At 51.1% G+C, this 22,808-nt stretch overlaps 1 protein-coding gene across 11 annotated transcripts in view; it reads left to right on the forward strand.

The window, feature by feature from the left end:
• Positions 1 to 22,808, forward strand: part of ANK1 (ankyrin 1) — a 189,089-nt gene that overhangs the window by 98,606 nt on the left and 67,675 nt on the right. For 10 of the 11 annotated variants that reach the window (XR_014221487.1, XM_082229684.1, XM_082229690.1 and 7 more), the window contains exons 3-13: positions 2,409 to 2,507; positions 3,520 to 3,618; positions 5,858 to 5,956; positions 6,077 to 6,262; positions 6,488 to 6,586; positions 11,066 to 11,164; positions 14,079 to 14,177; positions 14,977 to 15,174; positions 15,264 to 15,362; positions 17,482 to 17,580; positions 22,176 to 22,274. Coding sequence is in view for 10 of the 11 variants with exons in the window: in XM_082229684.1 (XP_082085810.1) it covers positions 2,409 to 2,507; positions 3,520 to 3,618; positions 5,858 to 5,956; positions 6,077 to 6,262; positions 6,488 to 6,586; positions 11,066 to 11,164; positions 14,079 to 14,177; positions 14,977 to 15,174; positions 15,264 to 15,362; positions 17,482 to 17,580; positions 22,176 to 22,274 (1,275 nt within the window). In the remaining variant the exon portion in view is untranslated. The remainder of the gene's footprint in view (positions 1 to 2,408; positions 2,508 to 3,519; positions 3,619 to 5,857; positions 5,957 to 6,076; positions 6,263 to 6,487; positions 6,587 to 11,065; positions 11,165 to 14,078; positions 14,178 to 14,976; positions 15,175 to 15,263; positions 15,363 to 17,481; positions 17,581 to 22,175; positions 22,275 to 22,808) is intronic. The other variant, XM_082229688.1, reaches the window with a different exon arrangement.

The following is a 22,808-nucleotide window of genomic DNA, read 5'->3' on the forward strand; positions in this document are numbered from 1 at the left end:
TCAAGGTCCAACCTCACATGTCCTGTATGAGATAAAAGAGGGATGCGTGTGGTCAGACCTAGCCCACAAGCCTTGTATTCTCACACAAAACTGAGCACCGCCTCTTAACCTACCATCTGATCACCATCACCATCTGCACCAACCTCGATTCCATCACCACCATTCTCAGAGGACCTGCATCTGCATCTTTCATCTGTCATGTGCCACTTTAGATGCCCAGCAGCAAAGAGAAAGAGACCTCGGATTGCCCTGGGATGCCAATGTGGTGCCTAGCTGAAAAGGAAGGAAGAATCCACATGGTTTGGGGTGGGTGGGGGGAGCCTGTGTCCGCTTGCAGGGAGTTTGGGGCTTCAAGGCAAATACGTTATTTACCTGTGTACCCACCAGTAGGATGGCCATCAGTCTTGGGCCACACATAGTGCATACATTTAAAGCACTATGATACCCATTTAAAAAGTCGTGCCCCCCCCCCCGCACCCAAATAATAATTCTGGGAATTCTGGTTTGTTAAAGGGTGCTGAGAATTGTTTGGAAACTCTAATTCCCCTTACAGAGCTACGATTCCCAAAGTTCCCTGGGAAAAGAGATTGATTGTTAAACCACTCTGAGAACTGTAGCCCTACCTGTAGGGGCATAAGGGCTTCCTATCAACTCTCCCTGTGGTCCCCAGGATTCGGGGGGGGGCACGGCTGCTTAAACCCGTACAATACTGCTTTACAATGTCTGGAGTGGATGTGGTGTTACTTTGGGCTTATGCTCAAGATGACCTATTGACGGAGCAGGTACACTGATTTGCTTGCACAAAGCTTATGCAGAGCTTAGACTTTATTGAGCATTCATTCTGATTTGCTTGCAGGGGGGTTATACAGCCATGAACTTTCCTCCCAAATTCCTGCTGATTTGTTCCCGGGGTGTTTATACATCATTCATTCATCCCACACTTTCCCTCTTAACCATTCATTCATCCCAACAGGTTGTTGCTGTTGCTGTTAAATGGTTTTGTTGTGCCAGCGTGACAGACTAGCTTTCATCCACTTCAGTTGCACAGACCTAAAGTACACCCTTGGATTCCTCCTGCGAAATACTGATGGTCTAGAGGTGATGCCCCCCCCAACCTGTGCATAGGAGTTTCAAATGTCTCCCCTTTCACCTGGCCGCTTTTCCAGGGTCTCTCTGTTGTGCTTGGAAAGGTGGTGAGGGGACTCTGCTCACTTGCTCTGGTGGCCTCTTGCTCAGGGGGGCAGCAGGGGGGCTGGCAAGGTGGAGCCATGCTGGCTGGTTCTGCGCATGGACTCAGACTGATTCAGCCTTTGCCCAGCTCTGGTTGCCTCACCTCAGAAAGGATATTGTAGAGTGGGAAAAGGTTCTGGCAGGATCAGGCCAATGGCCCATCTAAGCCAGCATCCTGCAGGAAGCCCACAGGCAGGATTTGAGCACAAGAGCCCTCTCCCCTCCTGTCAACTGGGATTCAGAAGCGTGGCTGGCCTCCAGGTGTGGAAGCAGAGCACAGCCATCCTGGCCAGGAGCCATTGAGAGCCTTGTCCTCCATGAAGTTGTCCTAGTTGGTGCCACTGCCTCCTCCTGTGGCAGTTTAACTATGCGCTGTTATTCTCAGTGCCAGGATATCCTTAGAAACTCTACCTTCACAATTGGTAAATTGAGTGTGTGCGTGCATATGCAAAACATGGCCAGAAGAAACTTGGAGACTTTATTGGCGCCATTGTTGGGACCAAGTTGGAAGACGAATCAATGACCTGTCCTGCTAAGAGCTTAGTCCAGAACCATTACCATGGAATTTCTTCTACCTGTAGTTAGTAGGATTAACAGCTGTGACTAGTAGCAAACTTGAATTGACAAGATTAAATGATATAATGACAGCAGCAGCAACAACAACAATGTGCTGTTTGTCATGAACAAATAACAAACCAAAATTATTCTTTTAAGCTGAAAATGGTTGCCTTTTCTGTCTTCTTATACCTCAGCATTACTAGGTGTAATTCCTATTCCTTGATGTTTTCAACTTTATATTTTAGATTGATCCTGCATAATTATATATGTCAACCATATGTCAGGAGTGCTCTGATGGTGTTTCCTGCTTGGCAGGGGGTTGGACTCGATGGCCCTTGTGGTCTATTCCAACTCTATGATTCTATGATTCTATGATATATGCATGTGGCAGAAATATAATAGAGAGATCACACACACCAGAAATGTTGCAGGACACCTGCAGTGCTCCCCTTGATGAAGCATGTGGTGTGTGTGGAACAGTTGCCCCTCTCCCCAACACTCTGGGTTGAACCACTGAACCCCTGCCCTGGCTGAATCTGAACTGGTTGCAAGGCAGGGCCAGTGAAGAGCGAGGAAGCTCACTTCCGGCCCTGGTCACATGGAGTCTCTCCTCTTTCCAGAATGGGTTGAATGCTTTGCACCTGGCCTCCAAGGAGGGACATGTGAAGATGGTGGCTGAGTTGCTGCACAAGGAAATAATTTTGGAAACCACCACCAAGGTAAGCCCCCCCCCCCAGGTTGGGGTGGGAATGGCTCTTTTGAAACTGAGGTTGGAGACAGACAAAGGTGGCCTGCAACCAACAAGAAGAGCTCTCATGGTTGCTGAGACCAGCAAATGAGCCTCTCCTGATCTAGAATCCCTTATATATATCCTTTATAGAGACCAAACAGAAATCTCCCCACAAAGTTGCTCTTTGCTGCCCCGGGGGAAAGTATTTCTGCTGGAAATACAACAGAGAGAAAGGGTTAAACATTGCACAGTTCCAATCCTGCTTTTTTTGTTTTTAAGTGCATGTTGATTGCTTTCTCATAATTAACGCAATGTCTTGTTTGATTCAAAGTAAATCCCACCAGCCTGAAGTCTACCCACGAGCTTGATTTAGACTGCAGGACCCTAGCAATTGTGGACACTTCGCTTATGATCATTAGCAGCCCCTAACTGTGTGGTTAATTGGGGTGGGTTAAAGAGTGGCTATCTGCCAGCTCAGCTGACTCTGTTGTCACATATTCATAGAATTGAACAATGGAGGTGGAGACGCTTATTCAGAAGAAGAAAAGGCTAAGGACTAAACCCTACACAAATCTGGAGTGGTCCCTAAGAGGGTTAGATGGCGCCTTGTACGCCTCCTTCCGGCAACTCCTGCAGCCAAGATGGTGCCAAACGTCTTGCTCTGCTTTCCTTTGGACCACATCAGCAGGCCTGGGCAGCCCAGGTTTGCTCCCTGGGGAGGTCACTTTGGTGCTACTAAGCACAGTGGTTTGACTTCACCCCCAGAGGCATACTCCATTGTATCTCGAGACAGATGGATGTCAACAAGAACAAAATACGCTAGTGATACGCTACCCAACTTGGGTGTGTGTGTGGTTTTCTGCTGTTTTCTCAATGTATAGATCCATAGGGGTTTGTTTGTTTGTTTGTTTGTTTGTTTGTTTGTTTTTAAAGGTGTTTTTTTCTAGACTGCTTGCAATTTGTACCCTGCTTGACCCTTTTCTTCCATCTGGCTTTTTCAGAAAGGGAACACGGCCTTGCACATCGCTGCCTTGGCAGGACAAGAGGACGTGGTGAGGGAGCTGGTGAACTTTGGGGCAAATGTCAATGCACAGTCCCAGGTAAGTTGCCTGCCTCTGGCCTCGCCTGGGCAAGGAGCTGGGAGGCTCTGGAGCTTCAGGGCTTTGAAGGCTCTGCGGGAAAAGACCAGGAGTGGGCCAGGCCCCTTAACAAGCAGGGGGCAGAGAGTATTGGGCGCACAAGGAAACCGATTCTACATGATCCAGCAGTCCTTTGCCAGACTCAAGCTGTGTGCCTTATTATTGTTTTTAAATAGTAGTAGTAGTAGTAGTAGTAATACTTGAACAGGGCTAGGGAACCTTTTTCAGACTAAGGGCCACATTGTCTTCTGGATAAGCATTCAGGGGCCACAAGCAAATGGTGGTGGTGGGGGAAGCCCAGGCAAAAGTAAGCAGAGTAGCAAATGTCGATGTGCAGTACTCTGGTTCCTACACCCGCCGGCATCCGTCCCTCTCTGTCCTCCTTCCAAGTGAGAGAGAAGCGCTCCGGGAGGGTGTGAAGCCACGGCTGGACTGTCTGCCACTGTCCAAACAGATGAGTTCCATCTGTTGCTCTGCCCGTTCTGCCCACTTTCCCCTCCCTGACCCTACCTGCCACCACTATGTGGTCCCTGCAAGAGAGACTGTGGCCCCGGGTCTATTTCAAACCAATCACCAATGGTGTTAGTTGGCTGATTAATCTGCCTACTTCAAGCCTGCAGCATTGTAAATATTGCTTTGCTTGAGTCTGGCTGGGCTGGGTGAAGCTTGCAGATTCAAAGCCATCCAAGGTCTCTTTCTCGCGTCCCTCTGTGCGCATCACATAGATGCTTCTGAGCCGCTTCAGTCCCTGGCTATCTCCCTGCCAGCGTCACTCTCTTTCTGCCAGGCAGCCAACCATCCTCATGTCACCTGCTCCGTCAGAGCTGCAGGGGGGGGGCAGTGTGGGTCGTCATGTCTCTGTGCCTGTTTGGATGGAATAGGGACCATCGTCTGGCGCAGGAGCCCCCTGCTGGCCTGGGGAGGCACTGCCCCTCCGTGGCAGTCTGCTGTGTCTTTGAGTTACATAAGCAGGTATCTGAAGGTCAAACAAATGCCAGGGAGTTGGAGAGAAATTGGGTAGGAAAGCACTGAGGCAAGGTGGGGGGTGGAATGCAGAATGACAGGCTTAGGGGGCCTAGAGGGCAAGCTCTCTATTTTCAGGACTCACTGCTGTCGGTCACTCTGGCTGAGATCAGCAAGCAGACCCCTCCCCCTCCCCCAAATCCTTCTGATCCTGTTTGCAATTTGTACTTTTGAGTCATTTTCCCAAAGCAAGGAGACTGAGTGTGCTTGCCTTTGGTTGCATAAACATGAAGCCATGCTCATTTTGTGAGCACTTTAGAGCTAATGCTCAGCCTCTCCGCTTATGCTGGCGATACTTTTGCTAAGCAGGTGAGTAAACAGCTGGTAATTCCAACCATTTGGTTTTAATATGCACAGGCTAGCAGTTTATTTGTTTCCTTTCTAGATTATTCTTTGCTAAGCAGGATCTTGAGTAGAAACTGTAATGAATAAAAAATGCAGAACTGTTGTTTAAAATTTCATCGTTGATAACCTTCTTTCCAAATCCTTCCTTCCTCCCTTCCTTCCTTCCCTCCCTCCCTCCCTCATCCTAAATCCTACTCCAGCCCCACACCGTCTCCTTTTCTGTTATTTTATGGGTGGTCCCAAGGCATTTTGGTGCCTACAGTGGAGAATCCAAATGATGCCCCTAACCCAATCCACCTCCCCATACCAGTTAGCCCAGGGCACACACTGGGAAGGTTTCTTGTGTTAGTTTATTTGAAAAGAGATCAGTTAATTGCTCTCTTCTCTTTGGGGTACTTGCCGTCCAAGGACGGGTTTCCCACTGTCTCACCATCCAGAGTGACGGTGGCGGTTTTCCAGACATAGAAATGAAACTTCCAAAAGCAGAAGCAAGGGCAGGTTCCCCTTGCCCCTACTTTTTGTCCCAGTTTGCAGCCTTCTCCCTGTAAAGTTCAGCAGGAGCTGCTGATAAGCAACCCTATTTCTCTCTGCATAGCACCGCTCTGGTTTCCATTGGTCATCACACCATGTGACAAAGAGCTGGGACTCAGAAACAGGCTTGTTGCTGTTATGTTATGCGACCATTGATTCTATTGAACTTTGAGTATTTCCCTTTGCCCCTTAAGCCAATCCATTTCACCCCTTGTGCCTCCCTGCCGTTCTGTGATCAGCAGCGATGGGTGGGCGTTGTTTTGTGCAGCTGGCAATGCGGGTTCTGATTCTGTGTTTGCAGAAAGGCTTTACGCCTCTGTACATGGCAGCGCAGGAGAACCACCTGGAAGTGGTCAAGTTCCTGCTGGAGAATGGCGCCAACCAAAACGTTGCCACGGAAGTGAGTAGCTCCCCCTTTGTCCGGTGTTCCCACTCCATGCTCCGCCCTTGCGCTTCTTTGGGATGACATGGACCCCTTGGCTCACTATGTGTCTCTTCCTCCCTCCCTGATCCACGGCAGGATGGATTCACACCTCTGGCTGTGGCTCTGCAGCAGGGCCACGAAAATGTGGTGGCTCACCTGATTAACTACGGGACCAAGGGCAAAGTGCGGCTGCCAGCACTGCACATAGCTGCACGCAATGATGACACTCGGACGGCGGCTGTGCTCCTGCAGAACGACCCCAATGCGGACGTCCTGTCCAAGGTAGGCAGGGAGTTCCAGTAAGGGCCAAGGGCTGCCTTTGAGGGGCTGCCTGAGATTGAGCAAGGCTTAGTTTCCAGGTGCAATCCCTCCTAAGGCAGTTTATGGGGCTAGCCACCCAAGACCGGCATCTTGCCTAAAGAAAAGGGCTGGCAGAAGAGCCAGCTTTGAAGATAGGTCATGGCATTATGTTCACCTGGAGTCTCCCCACCCTCTTCTCTCCCACAGACTGGTTTTACCCCACTGCACATTGCTGCACACTACGAGAACCTCAACGTGGCCCAGTTGCTCCTGAACCGAGGCGCAAGCGTCAATTTCACTCCCCAGGTGGGTGTCCAGAGTCCTCCGGCGGCTCTTGCAGGAGGCCCCTTGACGTGGCCCCAGTGCTTACAGAAGGGGAAGGGAAGGCAGAAGGCCCCAAGCTCAATCCCTGGCATCTCCAGGTCGGGCTGGAAGAGACACCTTTTTGACAGCCTGGAGAGCTGCTGCCAGCCAGTGTAGACAATACTGAGCTGACTGGATCAGTGGACTGACTCTGTTTAAGGCAGCTTCCTATCTGCCACATCAGACTGTTCTGGGGGATGGCTTGCATGAATGAATGAATGCTCCTTTGTACAAAAATGAAAAAAGAGGTTTTTTTAATTAAAAAAACTAGCACATAGAAAGCCAACCTGCCTGCGAGGTTAGGCTAGAACCCTGACATGCTCCTTTTCTATGTTCAGGGAATGCTTTTGTACAGAGGAACATTCCACTGTGCTCCTTCACCTGCACTACTTCAGAGACAGCAAAGAAGACCCCCTTTGAGAAAGAGGCCGACCCCTCCCTTAGTGCAAATGCCCTGTTTAGTGAGAAGCAGGACAGGAGTGAGGAGAAAGGATTAGGGCTTGTTCTGGGTCTCGGACTTGGCTCGGAGGGCCCTTCAGCCACTCGTGGTCGGGGCCTGGGTCCATTCAGTCTCGGCGCAGATCAGAGACCTCTTGTCAGGCCCGGTGGATGCCCACCTGCAAGTGGCCCTGCCTCTGGGGCTGTAGCAGAGCTGGCTGTCAGTCCAGTGGGACAGGAGGGAAGGCCAGGAAAAACTCAAGTCCCATAAGCATTAGCTGAAGAGTCAGAAGAGCAAGACGCAGGTCTTTCCCCCAAGACAGCCTTGAGGCAGCCGCGGGAGATACAGTGAGATGAGTTGCTGGGTCTGAAGATCAATGGACGTGTGAGGGAGCCAGATTGCTTCTTGGGAGTGAGCTGACCCAGTGCTAAGTTAGCTTTGTGGTGTCCTTGAGGATCACAGCCAGCTTGTAAGGCTTGTGGCAGAATTGGAGCGCTGGTGGTGCGGGTGGGATCGGGCTGGAGCCTGGCTGCCGGCAAGCTTTGCTGAAGAGGCACTCGCGCCCAGGGGGGCTTTAGAGACCTGGGCAAAAGGGAGCCCTGCACACCGGTGCCTGATCTGATTAGCCACGGACTGCTGCACGGTGGAACAACACAGAACAGAGGTTGGGACCACAATCCCAGGGAGCATCTGCCTGGCCGTCTTCCAAGGCCACACCCTTTCCCCCAGGCCACACCCCCTTCAGCATCCCTGACTGACACCCTCCGTGAGTGTTTTTGCCTGGCTAGAATGTGTTGACAGCTATGGTTGGAAGGGACCCATGGGATCATCTAGCCCAACCCCCTGCAATGCAGGAATATGCAGCTGTCCCACATGGGGATCGAACCTGCAGCCTTGGCGTAATCAGCACCATGCTCTGACCAACCGAGTGTCCTTGAGCTCCTTTAATGCCTCTTGGCTGCCTGGACGTGGGGGAAAGCGTGAGGATGTGTAGAAACAGGCAGCACTGATGTTGGTTGCTGCACACAGCTTGGCCTCTGGTCCATAGCTGTCAACTTTTCCCTTTTCTTGCGATGAATCCTATTCGGAATAATAATAATAAATTTTTTTATTTATATCCCACCCTCCCCAGCCGAAGCCAGGCTCAGGGCGGCTAACAACAATCAAGTAATCCAACAATCAAATAATCCAACATTCTAAAAACATTTCATTATAAAAAATAATTAAAATCAAATTAATGGCAACCGTTAAGGAAAATTCTGTGCAGGTTGCCTGAGGAGGGAGTCAGGCTGGGCCCTGACCAAAGGCCTGGTGGAACAACTCTGTCTTGCAGGCCCTGCAGAAAGATGTCAGGTCCCACAGGGCCCTAGTCTCTTGTGACAGAGCGTTCCACCGGCTGAAGCCGAGAAGGCCCTGGCTCTAGTTGAGGCCAGCCTAACCTCTCTGTGGCCTGGGACCTTCAGGATGTTTTTAGTTGCAGACCATAGGTTCCTCTGTGGGGCATACCAGCTGCACTGGCTCCCGTAGGTACGAGGGTCCTAAGCCGTATAGGGCTTTAAAGGTTAAAACCAGCACCTTAAACCTGATCCTGTACTCCACCGGGAGCCAGTGCAGCTGGTATAGCACCGGGTGAATGTGCTCCCGCAGCGAGGACCCCATGAGGAGTCTCGCCGCGGCATTCTGCACCCACTGGAGTTTCTGGGTCAGTCTCAAGGGCAGCCCCACGTAGAGCGAGTTACAATAATCCAGTCTGGAGGTGACCGTCGCGTGGATCACAGTGGCTAGGTCAGGGCGAGAGAGATAAGGGGCCAACTGCTTAGCTTGGCGGAGATGGAAAAATGCCGCCTTTGTTATAGCTGTATAACAAAGAGAGGGAGGTATCGAAGATTACACCCAAACTCTTAATGGACGGTGCTGGCACTAATTGCACCCCCGCAAGAGATGGGAGTTGCCCCCTCAATCCCATATCGTCCCGTCCCAGCCAGAGGACCTCTGTCTTCGAAGGATTTAACTTCAACCGGCTCCCACGTAACCATCCAGCCACAGCTTCCAAACATCTGGTCAGTGTATCTGGGGCCGAGTCAGGATGGCCATCCATCAACAGATAGAGTTGGGTGTCATCGGCATACTGATGGCAGCCCAGCCCAAAACTCCAGACAAGCTGGGCGAGGGGGTGCATAAAGATGTTAAAAAGCATCAGGGAGAGTATCGCACCCTGAGGCACTCCACACACCAAGGAGTGGCGCGATGACAATTTCCCCCCAAGCGCCACCCTCTGTCCCCGACCAGAGAGAAACGAGCGCAGCCATTGAAGGACTGTGCCCTGGATCCCCACATCGGTAAGGCGGTGGTCCAGGAGTTCGTGGTCGACCATGTCGAAGGCTGCTGACAGATCTAGAAGAATCAGCAGCCCCGACCCGCCTCGATCCAGCTGCCTGCGGAGATCATCTGTTAGGGCGACCAGAGCTGTCTCGGTCCCATGACCAGTGCGGAAGCCGGACTGGAATGGATCCAGAGCCGATGTTTCATCCAGAAACCTACCAAGCTGTTCAGCAACCGCGCTCTCAATCACCTTACCCAGGAACGGAAGATTCGAAACCGGGCGGTAATTGGATAGATCTAAGGGATCTAATGATGTTTTCTTTAAGAGTGGGCGCACCACTGCCTCATTCAGTTCCCCTGGGAATATCCCAGTGCCAAGGGACAAATTGATGATATCCCCCAGGGGGGCCCGCACCTTGTCTGGACACGCTCTAATCAGCCAAGACGGGCACGGGTCAAGAGGACAGGTGGTGGGCTTTCCAGCTCGGAGGAGTCTGTCCACATCGGCTGGGGATATCCGCTCAAAGTGGTCCAATACTGGACTCGAGGACAGTCGAGGGGCCTCCAGTTCCTTTATTGTATCCAAATTGGCAGGGAGGTCATGGCGGAGCAACAGGACCTTCTCCGCAAAAAAAGCTTGCAAATGCCTCACAGCTGTGTGTCAGATTGTTATTTAAATTTGGCTGTCCTTCAAGGGACGTTAAAGACCTAATTATACTAAATAATTGCGCTGGGTGAGAGCTAGCGCATGCAATGGAGGCCGAGAAGTAAGACTTCTTAGCGGCCTTCACTGCCATCTCATAGGTTTTCATAAAAACCCTATAAGATGTTCTTGAGGCTCCGTCACGGGCACCCCGCCATACTCGCTCTAGCTGTCTGAGGTCCCGCTTCATTTTCCGAAGCTCCTCAGTAAACCAGGGAGCCCGGTTTCTGCGGGGTCGCAGAGGGCGCTTAGGTGCGATCTCATCAATGGCTGCCAGGAGCTGGGTATTCCAGCCCTCAACAGCTCAGTCAATGAGTCGCCAGGTGGAGCAAGGTCCCGCAAGGCTTGACGGAATCTATCAGGGTCCATCAGCCTCTGCGGGCGAGCCCAAATCGGCTCGCCACCTAAGCGGGGGGGGGGAGTCAATCCTGGCTTTCAGAGCGTAGTGATCAGACCATGGCACCTTCATCGAAGGAGACATGATCACATCTATACCGGTGCCAAAAATCAAATCCAGCGTGTGGCCTGCTTGATGTGTGGGGCCCAAAACAAACTGGGAGAGCCCTAGTGTCGCCATGGAAGACACCAGGTCCAGAGCCTGTGAGGAGGGAGTGGCATCAGCATGGATGTTGAAGTCCCCCAATACCAATAGGTTAGGGAATTTCCCTTTAAAAAAGGGAAACGTTGAGAGCTATGCTCTGGTCCCGCCCACCACTGGTGTTTGGGAAGGTTGTCCAGAAAGGAGAGGGTCCCTCGGCTTGGAAATGGCTCCACATGTGCTTCTAGGAGAGGGCTGGCTTGCATGTAGAAGTTCCTGGGTCCAGTCCCTGACTGGGACTGACCAGCTGGAGATCTTGGAAAGCCATGGCCCATCCGAAGAGGCATTGCTAGGCAAGATGAGCCAGTGGTCTGGCTGGGTATGAGACAGCTCCCTCTGCTCTTCTCTCCACAAACACAGAATGGCATCACCCCACTGCACATCGCCTCCCGCCGGGGCAACATCATCATGGTGCGCCTGCTGCTGGACCGGGGAGCCCACATCGAGACCCGCACCAAGGTAGGGACCTAAGATCAGGCCAATGGCCCCTCTCATCCAGTATCCTGTTCTCACAGGGGCCAACCAGAAGCCCCAAGGGAAACCTGCAAGCAGAATTTGATGCTTTCCTAGGGTTGCTTCCCATAAGCCTTGCTGTCGCCAACTTTGGAGGCAGAACATAGCCATCAAGAGCCCTCTCCCCCTCCATGACTTTGCCTCATTTTCTTTGAAAGCCATCCGAGTTGGTGGCCATCACTTCCTCCTGTAGGAAGGAGTTCCACAGTTTAACTAAGTGCTGCATGGAAGAAAAGTCCTTTCTTTTGTCTGTTCTGAATCTTCCAACCAAGACAGGGCCTGGCATCAGGAGAGGCAGGAAGGAGACAAGGAGGGCAGCCCTGTCAGGCCACCACCCCTTCAGCTATGTGGTCCTTGCACCCTCCCCCCCCAGCTGCCCCTTACCACCTCTCGCCCTCTGTGAGGTCCACAGCCCCTCCTTTCCTCTGCTGCCAACACAGATGCTATGTTTTTTCAAGAATTAAAATTGTAGAGTTGGAAGGGACCTCGAGAGTCATCTAGTGCAGGAATCCTTTGCCCAATGTGGGGCTCGAACCCACAGCCCTGAGATCAAGAGTCTCATGATCCAGGGTGAGCTATCCCTGAATATCTCCTGCCTCTAACGTAGTCAAATGGCATGAGTGCACACTACAAGCATTTATTAAAGCAGAAAGGAGAAACAGGGGTGTTATGATCGTTAAGCGAACAGAAGCCTATAGGTTCGGTTTTGTATTATCTTATTTGTTTCTTTGTCCTCTATAAGACAATGGTGAACAACAAGGCAGTCCTTATTCTATCAAACTAACCCTGCCACCATCCACACTCTCCCTCCAGCAACCACACACTCCCAAACAGACCCTCTCATCAGTATTCAAACTCCCTTTCAAACTCTCATCCAATCATCACTCACTACCAACATCACAAGCCAGAGGCGCCAACTTGCCAGGGAGGCTGCAGGGGCCAACACCACGCGTGTGACGTCCCAACATCCTGATGTCAGGAGGAGCCAGGGGCAGAGCCAAACCCAGTGGCAGCGCCGCTCAATGGCCAGCAGCTCCTCCTCCTCCTGCCGCCGCCACCAGTTGAGGCTGCTTCCCCTTTGCTGCTGCTGCAGGAGGAGGAGGAGGAGGAGGAGGCCACTGAAGCTGCTTGGCCTCCTCCGGCGTTCTTGAACATTGGGGGTGGCCCCACCTCCAAAATATTGGGGGTCCCAAAAGGGTTGGGCCCCCAGCAGTTGGCACCCCTGTTCCAATCTCACACTCTCCCCTCCCAAGAGTGTCACACTTAATTCCTCTATTATGCTTACCAACACCTTTGCTTTGTACTGTTTTACCTTATTTACTGTGAATGTGCGCACAACATTACTTACCTAAACATGAGGACATCATGGGCACCAATCTTCAGACCAAAGAGAAAGGTGAACCTCAAGAGCTGCTGGCAGGAGTTTGGCTGCTCCTTGCGGAAGCCCCAGCAACTCTCTTCTCTCTTTGGAGAGCTCTTGAATATGATACTCATATGATACTCATATGATACTCATATTGTAGTGCAGAAATCCTTTTAGCACCTTTGGGCATTTCCCCTTCTTTCTAATGACTCGCAGGAGAAGCCAGACATATCAGGCCCAGAAGAGGGTGTCCGTGGCCTCCCCACAAGAGTCACTGCTCTGGATTTGATCTCCTCCTCGTGAGGATACAGGCAGCCCAGACGGGGCCAAGCCCCTTGTGGCTCTCGGTTGTAGAGTGAGCTATGTACAATGAGAAATTGGAGTCCTCTTCCTTCTCCCTTTTGTGTGGCTCAATGACTCCCCCAATGTTGCCTATGGAGGAGGAAGCTGCTGCATCTCTGCATGAATTCATGTTCACCCACAGAGGGACGGGTGTCTCGAAGAGAAGCCACTCCAAAGGAGCCTGGCAAAGGAGTTTAGTGAGAAGGACTTCTTCCGAATTACACTGCAGCTTAGTGAGAACTCCAGGCATGAGAAGTGCAAGCGCAGAACGTGGGAGGGAGGAAAATCCTCACTTTCCCCCCAACAGGAAGAAGCAGAAACTGATAGTGATAACTCAGAAAATGAGACTGAGTAAGTTTCATGCAGTATTCGCCGAGTTTTGTCTCTCCCCCCCCCCCCCCCCCGTTTTCAGAGCCATTATAGGAATGAGTGCTTGATGTCTGCTTGGCCCAGTAGAGACAAGGGGCATTGGGTGGTCTTCAGCGCTCATCTGAATCAGAGTAGACCTGCTAAAATTAATAGATATGACTAATTTAGGTTCATTAATTCTAACGGGTGTACCCTAAGTAGGACTTAGTTGAATATGCCCCATAATAGTTTTCAGAATACATAATAATTTTCTTTCTTTTTTACCATAATGTTGACGGTTTCATCTGCTTTTATTATTTTTTCCTGCTGCTCATAAGTTGGCAAAATGAAAGACATGCAAGGTTCCTTGCAGCTCAGCATCTTATAGATCCATTTCTAATCAAAAATATAAAAAGGAATGACTAACTCAATACACTGTATTTTTAATATACCAGATAATTTAATGTCAAACTAAGTAATATATAATACATTTTATGTTCCTAAAGTAATAATGTGATTTTTGATCTGTAAAAGTGCTTTTAAAAGTATTGCATATTTTTCAATTTCCTTAAAAAATTCTGGGTGTTTGTCCAGGGGAGGTAATATCACCTTTTCTCTGAGTAACTCAAGGTGGTGCATGTGGTTCTTTCGCTGCTGATTTGCACCCCTGACTCTCATTCTATTTTAATATTTTGTTGGAAGCCGCCCAGAGTGACCCAGCCAGATGGGCGGTGTATAAATAATAATTATTATTATTATTATTATTATTATTATTATTATTATTATTATTATTCCCCATTGTTGCAGGACGAGCTGACACCGCTGCACTGCGCCTCCAGGAATGGGCATGTGCGGATTGCGGAAATCCTGCTGGATCACGGTGCTCCCATCCAAGCAAAGACCAAGGTGATGGGGAATAGCAGCCGTGGGGCAAGTGGGGGAATAGCAGCCGTGGGGCAAGCGAAATCATGTTCCCCAGAGACAGAGGTGGTTTCCCCCTGTGCTAACACCCACCCTGGGCATCGGACTGTGGCTCTTGTTTCCCAGCTACACCCGGGGCCACCTCCACACCACATATTTAAAGCACTCTTATGCCACTTTAACAGTCATGGTTTTCTCCAAGGAATCCTGGGAAATGTAGTTTCCTAAGGGTGCTGGGAAATGCATCTCTGTTTGTACCCTTAACAAACTGTTGTTATCAGGATTCTTGTGGGGGACGGACAGGCCATGACTGCTAAAGTGGCATAAGAGTGCTTTAAATCATAGAATCATAGAATTGTAGAAGGGATCCCCAAGGGTCGTCCAGTCCAACCCTCTGCAATGCAGGAATCACAACTAAAGCATCAATGACAAGCGGCCACCCAACCTCTGCTTATAAACCTCCAGTGAAGCAGAGTTCACCACCTCTCGTGGGAGTCTATTCCACAGTTGAACAGTTCTTAGCATCATAAAGTTATTTCTAATGTTTTGTCAGAATCTCCTTTGTGGTCATTTAAATCAGTTGGTTCAGGTCCTACCTTCCAGAGCAGCAGAAAACAAGCATGCAAGATCTTCTGTGTGACGGCCTTTCAGATATTTGAAGACAGCTGTCAGTCTTCTCTTCTCTTCAACCATTGCTCAGAAGGCTTGGTTTCCAGACCCTTGATGGTCTGGGTCTCCATTCTCGGGTCACGCCAGGCTCTAACCTTGCATTTCCTTGCCACAGAACGGCCTGTCGCCCATCCACATGGCCTCCCAGGGAGACCACCTGGACTGTGTGCGACTTCTGCTGCAGTACAATGCTGACATCGACGACATCACGCTGGACCACCTGACGCCGCTGCACGTGGCCGCCCACTGTGGCCACCACCGAGTGGCCAAAGTCCTGCTGGAAAAGGGGGCAAAGCCCAATGCTCGGGCGCTGGTGAGTGGGCGGGCAAGTGGCAGGAGAGGGAGCCACGTGTCTCTCTTCCAGGGAGGCTGAAGGGCCTCTCCTTTTCTCTGTGCCTGCAGAATGGCTTCACCCCTCTGCACATTGCCTGCAAGAAGAACCACATCCGGGTGATGGAGCTCTTGCTGAAGACGGGAGCCTCCATTGATGCTGTCACCGAGGTACCTGGTGCCCCATGTGTGCAGCACGGGAAGCCGTGAGGCACACTGATGTGACCACAGCCACATATGCAATGAGGTTTTTCTGGACTTCTCTGTTCATTTGGATTAATTAGGACAAACATCATGGCGGATATCCAGAGGCGGCAAGGTTAGGCACCTGCCAGGACACCAAGCCCAGCAGAGGCCTAGACACAAAAAGTGAAGTGTAGATGCCCCTGAGCCAAACTCTAAAAGTGCCACCATTTCCATTGGCGCAGAGCACCCAGGAGAGGCGAAGTGGCCCTAGTGAATTCTGAATTTGCACGACCTTGCAAGTTAGGGGGACCACCAAGGGGACCCCCCAAATACTAATTTGTAGGATTTGTCCCCAGGGAAAACACCATTTAGATGAAGACCACTCAACATGTTCCCCACCAAGCCAAACACAGCCAATCTTTCATGATGAGCCCCAGAGCTCACCTCTGGTCTGAAGCCCAGCATCTCCAGGCACTGGCAGATCAAATGCCCTAACTTGTGGGTCGCTGTGTTCGGCTTAGGGGAGGGGCAGGCCTGGTTTCGATACAGTCATAGAACCTTTAGCATTTAATATAAGGAACTCTTGGAAATAACTTGATCTAGCCAAGAGAAAAACAGTCTGCAATAGTTCAAAGATACCTTTCAGCAATTCGTCACACCTTTTACTCACCACATTATGCCTGGAATGTATTGGGGTGTTTTCTTGGATACCCACAGATTTTGGTTGATTGCTTTTTTGCGGCCTTAGGCAGAATTTTCTTTTCTTTTTTTCAACCGACTCCCATCCATCCATGAGAGGGGAAATGGAGGTTCCAAGCCTATTGGCTCATGACAAATAGAAATCTCTTGGCATTTGTGGCTATGTGGAGATTTTTTTTGGGGAGGGGTTCTGACTGATTTTGGAATTTTCAGTTGATTAATCATCTACCTTTTAACTGAAACAGTTGCATTTAAATGCCCCATTTAGCTTGGCTTGTAGAAGCCATTTCAGAGGTTTTCATGCCTTAAGTAAATGAGAATACTGGACGAACGTGCCAGGCCGGGCCAAGGGTCTGTCTAGTCCAAGATCCTGCTTACAACAATGGGCAGCCAATAAATGCTTTGGGGAGGCGCACAGGCAGACCAGGGAAGGGGTGTGTGTCAGACACAGCCCTTTCGCTTTCTTTCCTTTTTTGCCGGGGCCTCTGGACATGGAGATTCTATTCAGTTGTCCTGGCTAATAGCCTTGGATCAACCTCTGCTCAGTGAATCTGTGATGATGCATTTAGTCTTCCTACACTGGTGTCCGAACCAAGGCTGCCCAACTACTGGTGACTCATTCTAGCACAAGGTCCATGGAAAGGCAACGTTTTCTTTTTGGTTCTCCAATTGCAATAGCACAACCTGAGACTAGAGACAAGGGTGCTCTTGGCTGCTTGGGTCCTAAAGCTGCAGTCCTGTGCATGCTTGCTGGGAAGTAAGTGCCATTGAATTCCATGGAACTTACTCCCCAGTAAGTGGGTATATGATTTATTCATTTAGTTAACTTTTCTGTACTTTATATAAACCTTAAAGCAGTTTACTGAAAGAATAAAACAATGAAATTATCAATACAAACAACTATTTACAACATTTTTCAGAAATAATCAATGCTAAGCTAAAAACAGATTAAACACATGTCAACATTTTACATATCTGGCTTTTAGCTGGCACCGAAAAGAGTACAGCAAAGGTGCCTCTCTGATGTCACACCAGGGAGTTCCAAAGTGCAGGTGCTGCCTTCCTAGAAGATGGATTTATTATAAATTGCAGCCTAAATCTTTAGTTGATCAGTCAACTGATATGTAGTAATTCATGTATATTTTTGGATTGTTATCCAAAGATGCTGATTGCAGACTCTCCAAGTGTCCCTATTTTCCAAGAACAGTCCCAAATTCACAGAGCCATCCCGGTTTCTGATTTGATCCCGGAATGTCCCACTTTTCCTTCGGGCGTTTTCATTAGAGGAATGTTGGAGGGTACGTGGCTGGGTAGCAAAAGGGCTATGAGGCAGAGTTCTGTGTGTGTCGCGTGTCTCCGCTGCACAGCGTCCTGCATCCCTTTGCTCCCTCTCTCCTGTCCGCAGTCTGGGCTGACCCCTCTCCACGTGGCCTCCTTCATGGGGAACCTCCCCATCGTCAAGATCCTGCTGCAACGAGGAGCCTCTCCCAATGTTTCCAACGTGGTGAGTGGGGAGACGCGCAGAGGGCAAGTGGGGAAGACATGGACCCCCGCAGCTTCTGGGGACCCCTCAGGATTTGTGCTGAGGCTTTCATAGCCAAAGACTCAACCCTGAGAGCTTTGGCTCTGGGGATTTGTCAGAGACTTGGGACTGGAACATTTCGCTGGAGAGTCCGAGTTGCACAAAACAAATGTTAGGGTGGGTGGAAGGAGGTTCCTCAGAATACCGTAGGGCGGGCAAGAGGGGGCAGCTCCTTTGCCCTCGCCCCGCCCCCTCTCACACACGTGCACATGTGTTTTAGGTGATGACAACGATGACAGTTATATCCCACGTTCCTCCAAGGGGCTGAAGGGGGCATGCATGCTTCTCCTTCCTCTCACAACAGCCCTGTGAGGTAGATTAGTCTAAGCGACTGCAACTGGCTCCAGGTCTCCCAGCCAGCTTGGTGGCTGAGTGGGGTTTTGAGTCCTGGTCCCCCAGTTCTTCATCCAACAGTCCAACCAAGCGGGAGGGTGGCAGGGAGATCTGTGCCCCGACTGCACCGCTACAGGTTTGGGCTCTCATAAGGGAATGAGACCTCCCGCTATAGGGCAGTATATAAATTCAATAAATACAATAAATAAAATGTTCTGTGAAAAATAGCCTTATATTGCTGGACACAAAGCAGTCTTCCTTGACAAGTTTGTTTTCTGTGTGGGGGGCTTGAAAGAATTATACAGAGAAACATTCTCTTAGGTGATCCCTCTGTCTGGGTAGAGGTGAGACAGGGAGAATTTGGCCAGCTCTCTGGTTCTTCTTTGCCAGGTTCCTCTTGTTTTGAACAATGAAATGGTTCTTTTTACAAATCCCTTTGGCCTCTGGACATGCAGGGCATTATTCCCATCAGAAATGGCGGCACTGGCTTCAGGGGCTGAGGAGCAAGAGAGGAGATTTGCGCCCCAGGACTTTAGAATCCAGGCCCGGAGCAATTTCTAAGCCAGGTTCGGATCTGATTTACACACCCAGAAAGATGTGTGTATAAACAAGGGTTCAGTCCCTGGTGTCTCCAGGTAGAACTAGGAAAGACCCGTCTTTGACACCCAGGGGAGACAATGCTGGGAAAGAGAGACCAGTGGCTTCTTGGGGATAAGGCAGCTTCCTATGTTCCTAAACCTTCCTAGGTCACACCCACACAGTGCATTCAAAGCACATGACTTTCCCCAAAGAATCCTGGGAGCTGTAGCTTGTCCCTCCCAGACAACCCATAACAAACTACAGCTCCCAGTATTCTTTGGGGGAAACCATGTGGTTTTAGTGTCTGACGCAGAGGTTACCTTAGACTGCACCACTTCAAATTGCATGTGGAACACAACGTATCTGAATGCTCTGTCTCACCTCAAAACACCCTGGTTTGTGGAAATAGCTCTTACTCTTTATCTTTATGTGCTAGCTATTACTACTACTACTACTACTACTATTACTATTTGAATTTTATTTATTATATTTAGACATAAAACATGCAACAGTTAGGTAAAATGAGAACAGTATATGCTCAGATAAACATTCTGAATATATTAACAAAGTTGTGTTAAAGTATATATATCATAATTGTCAGAGCTGCTTCAAGATCCTAGCTCACAGAGGATCACGCTAGCCAGCAATCACTTTGTAAAAGTCTTTATTGAGTTACAGTTTCCATTCTCCAGCTGCTACGTGCAACTCTACGTCTTATGGGTCAGACCGGCGAAGCTCCGTCTGAGTCTCCGCCCCTTGTGCACCAACTTAATATCCTAGCCTTACTCCACCTTTTCCGCCTGACTGTTCTTCTCTGGGTCCCTCTGCCCCCCTGGGTCTCTTCCTTCCTGGATTCTTCTGACGCCGACCCCCCGGACCCTCCTGCCTCCTTGCGCCGGGCTTTAGGACCTGGCTCCCTTTCCGGGCTGCTTACTGCGCCACCTTCCTGTGCATTTGAACTTGGCGCGCGCGCCCAACCTTCCACTTTCCGTCTGACCGTTTCTTCGCTCCCCGATGGAGGTGTGGCCACTCCTGACTCGTGCCCTCCCTCCTGTTGTGAGCTGCCAGCGCTTGATACCTGACGCCCTTCCTCTCCCCTGCTCTCTGTTGGTGACGCTGGTCCCGATTTCCAACTGCTCCCCTCTGAGCTCCCTCTGGCCCTTTCCTCCTGGGGTGTTCCCCTAGGCTCCCCCCTTGCCCTGGCTACTGGTGCTCCTTTCTGTGAATCTTCTGATTCACTGGAAAGACTCGAAGATCTCGGGTCGTCGTCATCACTCATCCTTTCTTCTGCCTCCTCCCCCTCGCTCTCTGTTTCCTCCCTTGCCCTTGCCTCTGCTCCTGAACCCCTGACATCCATCCCCCCCTCGAAGCCCCCTCTTCCCCCCTCCCCTCATTCCGGTGCGGGAGCTGGGTGCTGCCGTGTCAGGGGGACGAATGTCGGATACAGTTCGCTTCCCGTGGCGGGCTTCCATCTGAAGTCTTCCGGTTCTTCCTCCCTGCTCTCGTCGACTACGGTCACCTCCGCTTCCATCTCTGTGCCGCCGTGCTCGAAACCCGGGTCGTCCCCGAATACGTCCATGTCCGTCTCTCCCTCACTTCCTTCTGGGGGCGTTGCTCGTCCTGGACCCTCCAGCCACTTTCTGCGCCACTGCTCCTCTGGTTTATCGTCCCACCAATACGAGGGTTCTGAGGCAGATCCCGAGGGTGACCCCTCCGGGGAACGTGCGTCACGTGTCGGTTCCTCGTCCGAGTCGAACCCCCGGAACGTGCTGGCTGAAAGCGTGGGCGTGAAAAGCCAGTCGTCGAAAAAATCAGCTGGCATGGGCCTGTGTGGGAAGAGGGCATGAAACTCTTCTTTGAGCAGAGGTTCGTCTAAAGCGTAGCCCAGCACCCAGCTGTTGGCACTGGCCAGGGTGCCCTCCTTGGCGAGAAGGTATTCTACCCCCTCTTCCCCCCATCTAGAGTCCAAAATCTCTGTGACTTCGTTGATACGCTCCTCCTGTGCCACTCCCCCTTGCTCGGTTCTCTCTCGGAGCGGACTTGGTGCCGTTCCTGGTTCCTGAAATCTGTGAGGTGCCTTGTAGGGAGTGAGCACCGATCTGTGGAACACCGGATGCATCCTGGAACCCTCCGGAAGCGCCAGCCTGAAAGCCACCGGGTTGACCTGCTCTTCGACTTGGTAGGGCCCCAGTTGTTTATGCCCTAGTTTCTTCTTCGCCAACGACCTGGCCGGCACTGCGTGGGCTGCCAACCAGACCCAGTCTCCCACCTGGATCTCTTCGCCAACCCTCCTGTGTTTGTCCGCTTGTACCTTGTATGCGTGCTTAGCCAGCTCCAGGTGCCGCCGAAGCTGATCGTGGACCTCCTGCAACTCCGACGCGAACGCATCTGCTGTCTGCCGTCATATTGTCTGCCGTTCGTGAGCTGAGTCGCAGGCACCCTCCTTCTCCTCTGTCCGCGAGGCTGTAGATGCCCACAACGAGAGACGGAGCTTACTGTCAGAGCTGCTTCAAGATCCTAGCTCACAGAGGATCACGCTAGCCAGCAATCACTTTGTAAAAGTCTTTATTGAGTTACAGTTTCCATTCTCCAGCTGCTGCGTGCAACTCTACGTCTTATGGGTCAGACCGGCAAAGCTCCGTCTGAGTCTCCGCCCCTTGTGCACCAACTTAATATCCTAGCCTTACTCCACCTTTTCCACCTGACTGTTCTTCTCTGGGTCCCTCTGCCCCCCTGGGTCTCTTCCTTCCTGGATTCTTCTGACGCCGACCCCCCGGACCCTCCTGCCTCCTTGCACCGGGCTTTAGGACCTGGCTCCCTTTCCGGGCTGCTTACTGCGCCACCTTGCTGTGCATTTGAACTTGGCGCGCGCGCCCAACCTTCCACTTTCCGTCTGACCGTTTCTTTGCTCCCCGATGGAGGTGTGGCCACTCCTGACTCGTGCCCTCCCTCCTGTTGTGAGCTGCCAGCGCTTGATACCTGACGCCCTTCCTCTCCCCTGCTCTCTGTTGGTGACGCTGGTCCCGATTTCCAACTGCTCCCCTCTGAGCTCCCTCTGGCCCTTTCCTCCTGGGGTTTTCCCCTAGGCTCCCCCCTTGCCCTGGCCACTGGTGCTCCTTTCTGTGAATCTTCTGATTCACTGGAAAGACTCGGAGATCTCGGGTCGTCGTCATCACTCATCCTTTCTTCTGCCTCCTCCCCCTCGCTCTCTGTTTCCTCCCTTGCCCTTGCCTCTGCTCCTGAACCCCTGACAATAATTTTTGCAGATATGAAATGATTTGTAATAATGTGTATGCTTAGATTGTGGACCCTTAGTAAAAGGCATTTTGCATCAATAGCAATTTTAATTTATGGGAATTTATAGGGAATAAGATGTGCTTGTTTTCTACCATCAGGGAGATTTTTAATGGGGTCAGGGGGAGTGCATTAAGTTCTCCCATCTCTTTGGGCTTGGGTCAAGCCTTTGTTTGCACTGCACGAATAGTACAGGGTGCAAGAATCTCAAGCCCCACTGGCTTTTATAGAGATTGATCAGATGGTCACCGAATGAGATCTTTCGAAACAGATGACATTCCATGCAACCTCTTTTTTCCCCCTTTCCAAAGAAGGTGGAGACCCCCCTACATATGGCAGCCCGGGCTGGGCACACGGAAGTGGCAAAGTACCTGCTGCAGAACAAGGCCAAAGTCAATGCCAAGGCCAAGGTGAGAGCATCCTCGTCTTTCTGGGCCAGCAGCAGTTGCAACCCAGACTCCTGGCCCCATGAGCGGCCCACACTTGCTTGCATGGAGGCGGAGGGGAGGTGGCATGGTGGGGGGGGCGCTGCGGAGCAGAAGGCGGATCCAGTCTACAAGGAGGGCACTGCAGCTGTTGCTGCTACCATGGCGGTGGCAGCAGCGGGCACTGCATTCCTTAGAGGCTGTATCTGCTGCCCCTGCGGATCCTGCTGCCTGATGCAGCCTCCTCACCTTGCCTCAGGGTTGGCCCTAGACAACAGGTGCACTTTCTTGTAAGTAAATAACTGAACATTTATTATTGTGGGCTAGTGCTTCAAGCTCAGTGTTTCAGAAAGAGCCGGCTCTCGTCCAGCTGCTCTTATAAGGCAGAAGGGTAGCAACCAGGATTGGCTCACCCGTGGGGCAAAGCGAGGCGGCCACCTCAGGCAGCCGGATCACTGGGGCAGCAGATCCCCATGTAGATCTTTAGATCTCGCTCAGAATCAAGGCCCAGGCCCAGAT

This window comes from Podarcis vaucheri (assembly GCF_965113315.1).
Source record: "Podarcis vaucheri genome assembly, chromosome: 7".
Taxonomy (NCBI): Eukaryota; Metazoa; Chordata; class Lepidosauria; order Squamata; family Lacertidae; genus Podarcis; species Podarcis vaucheri.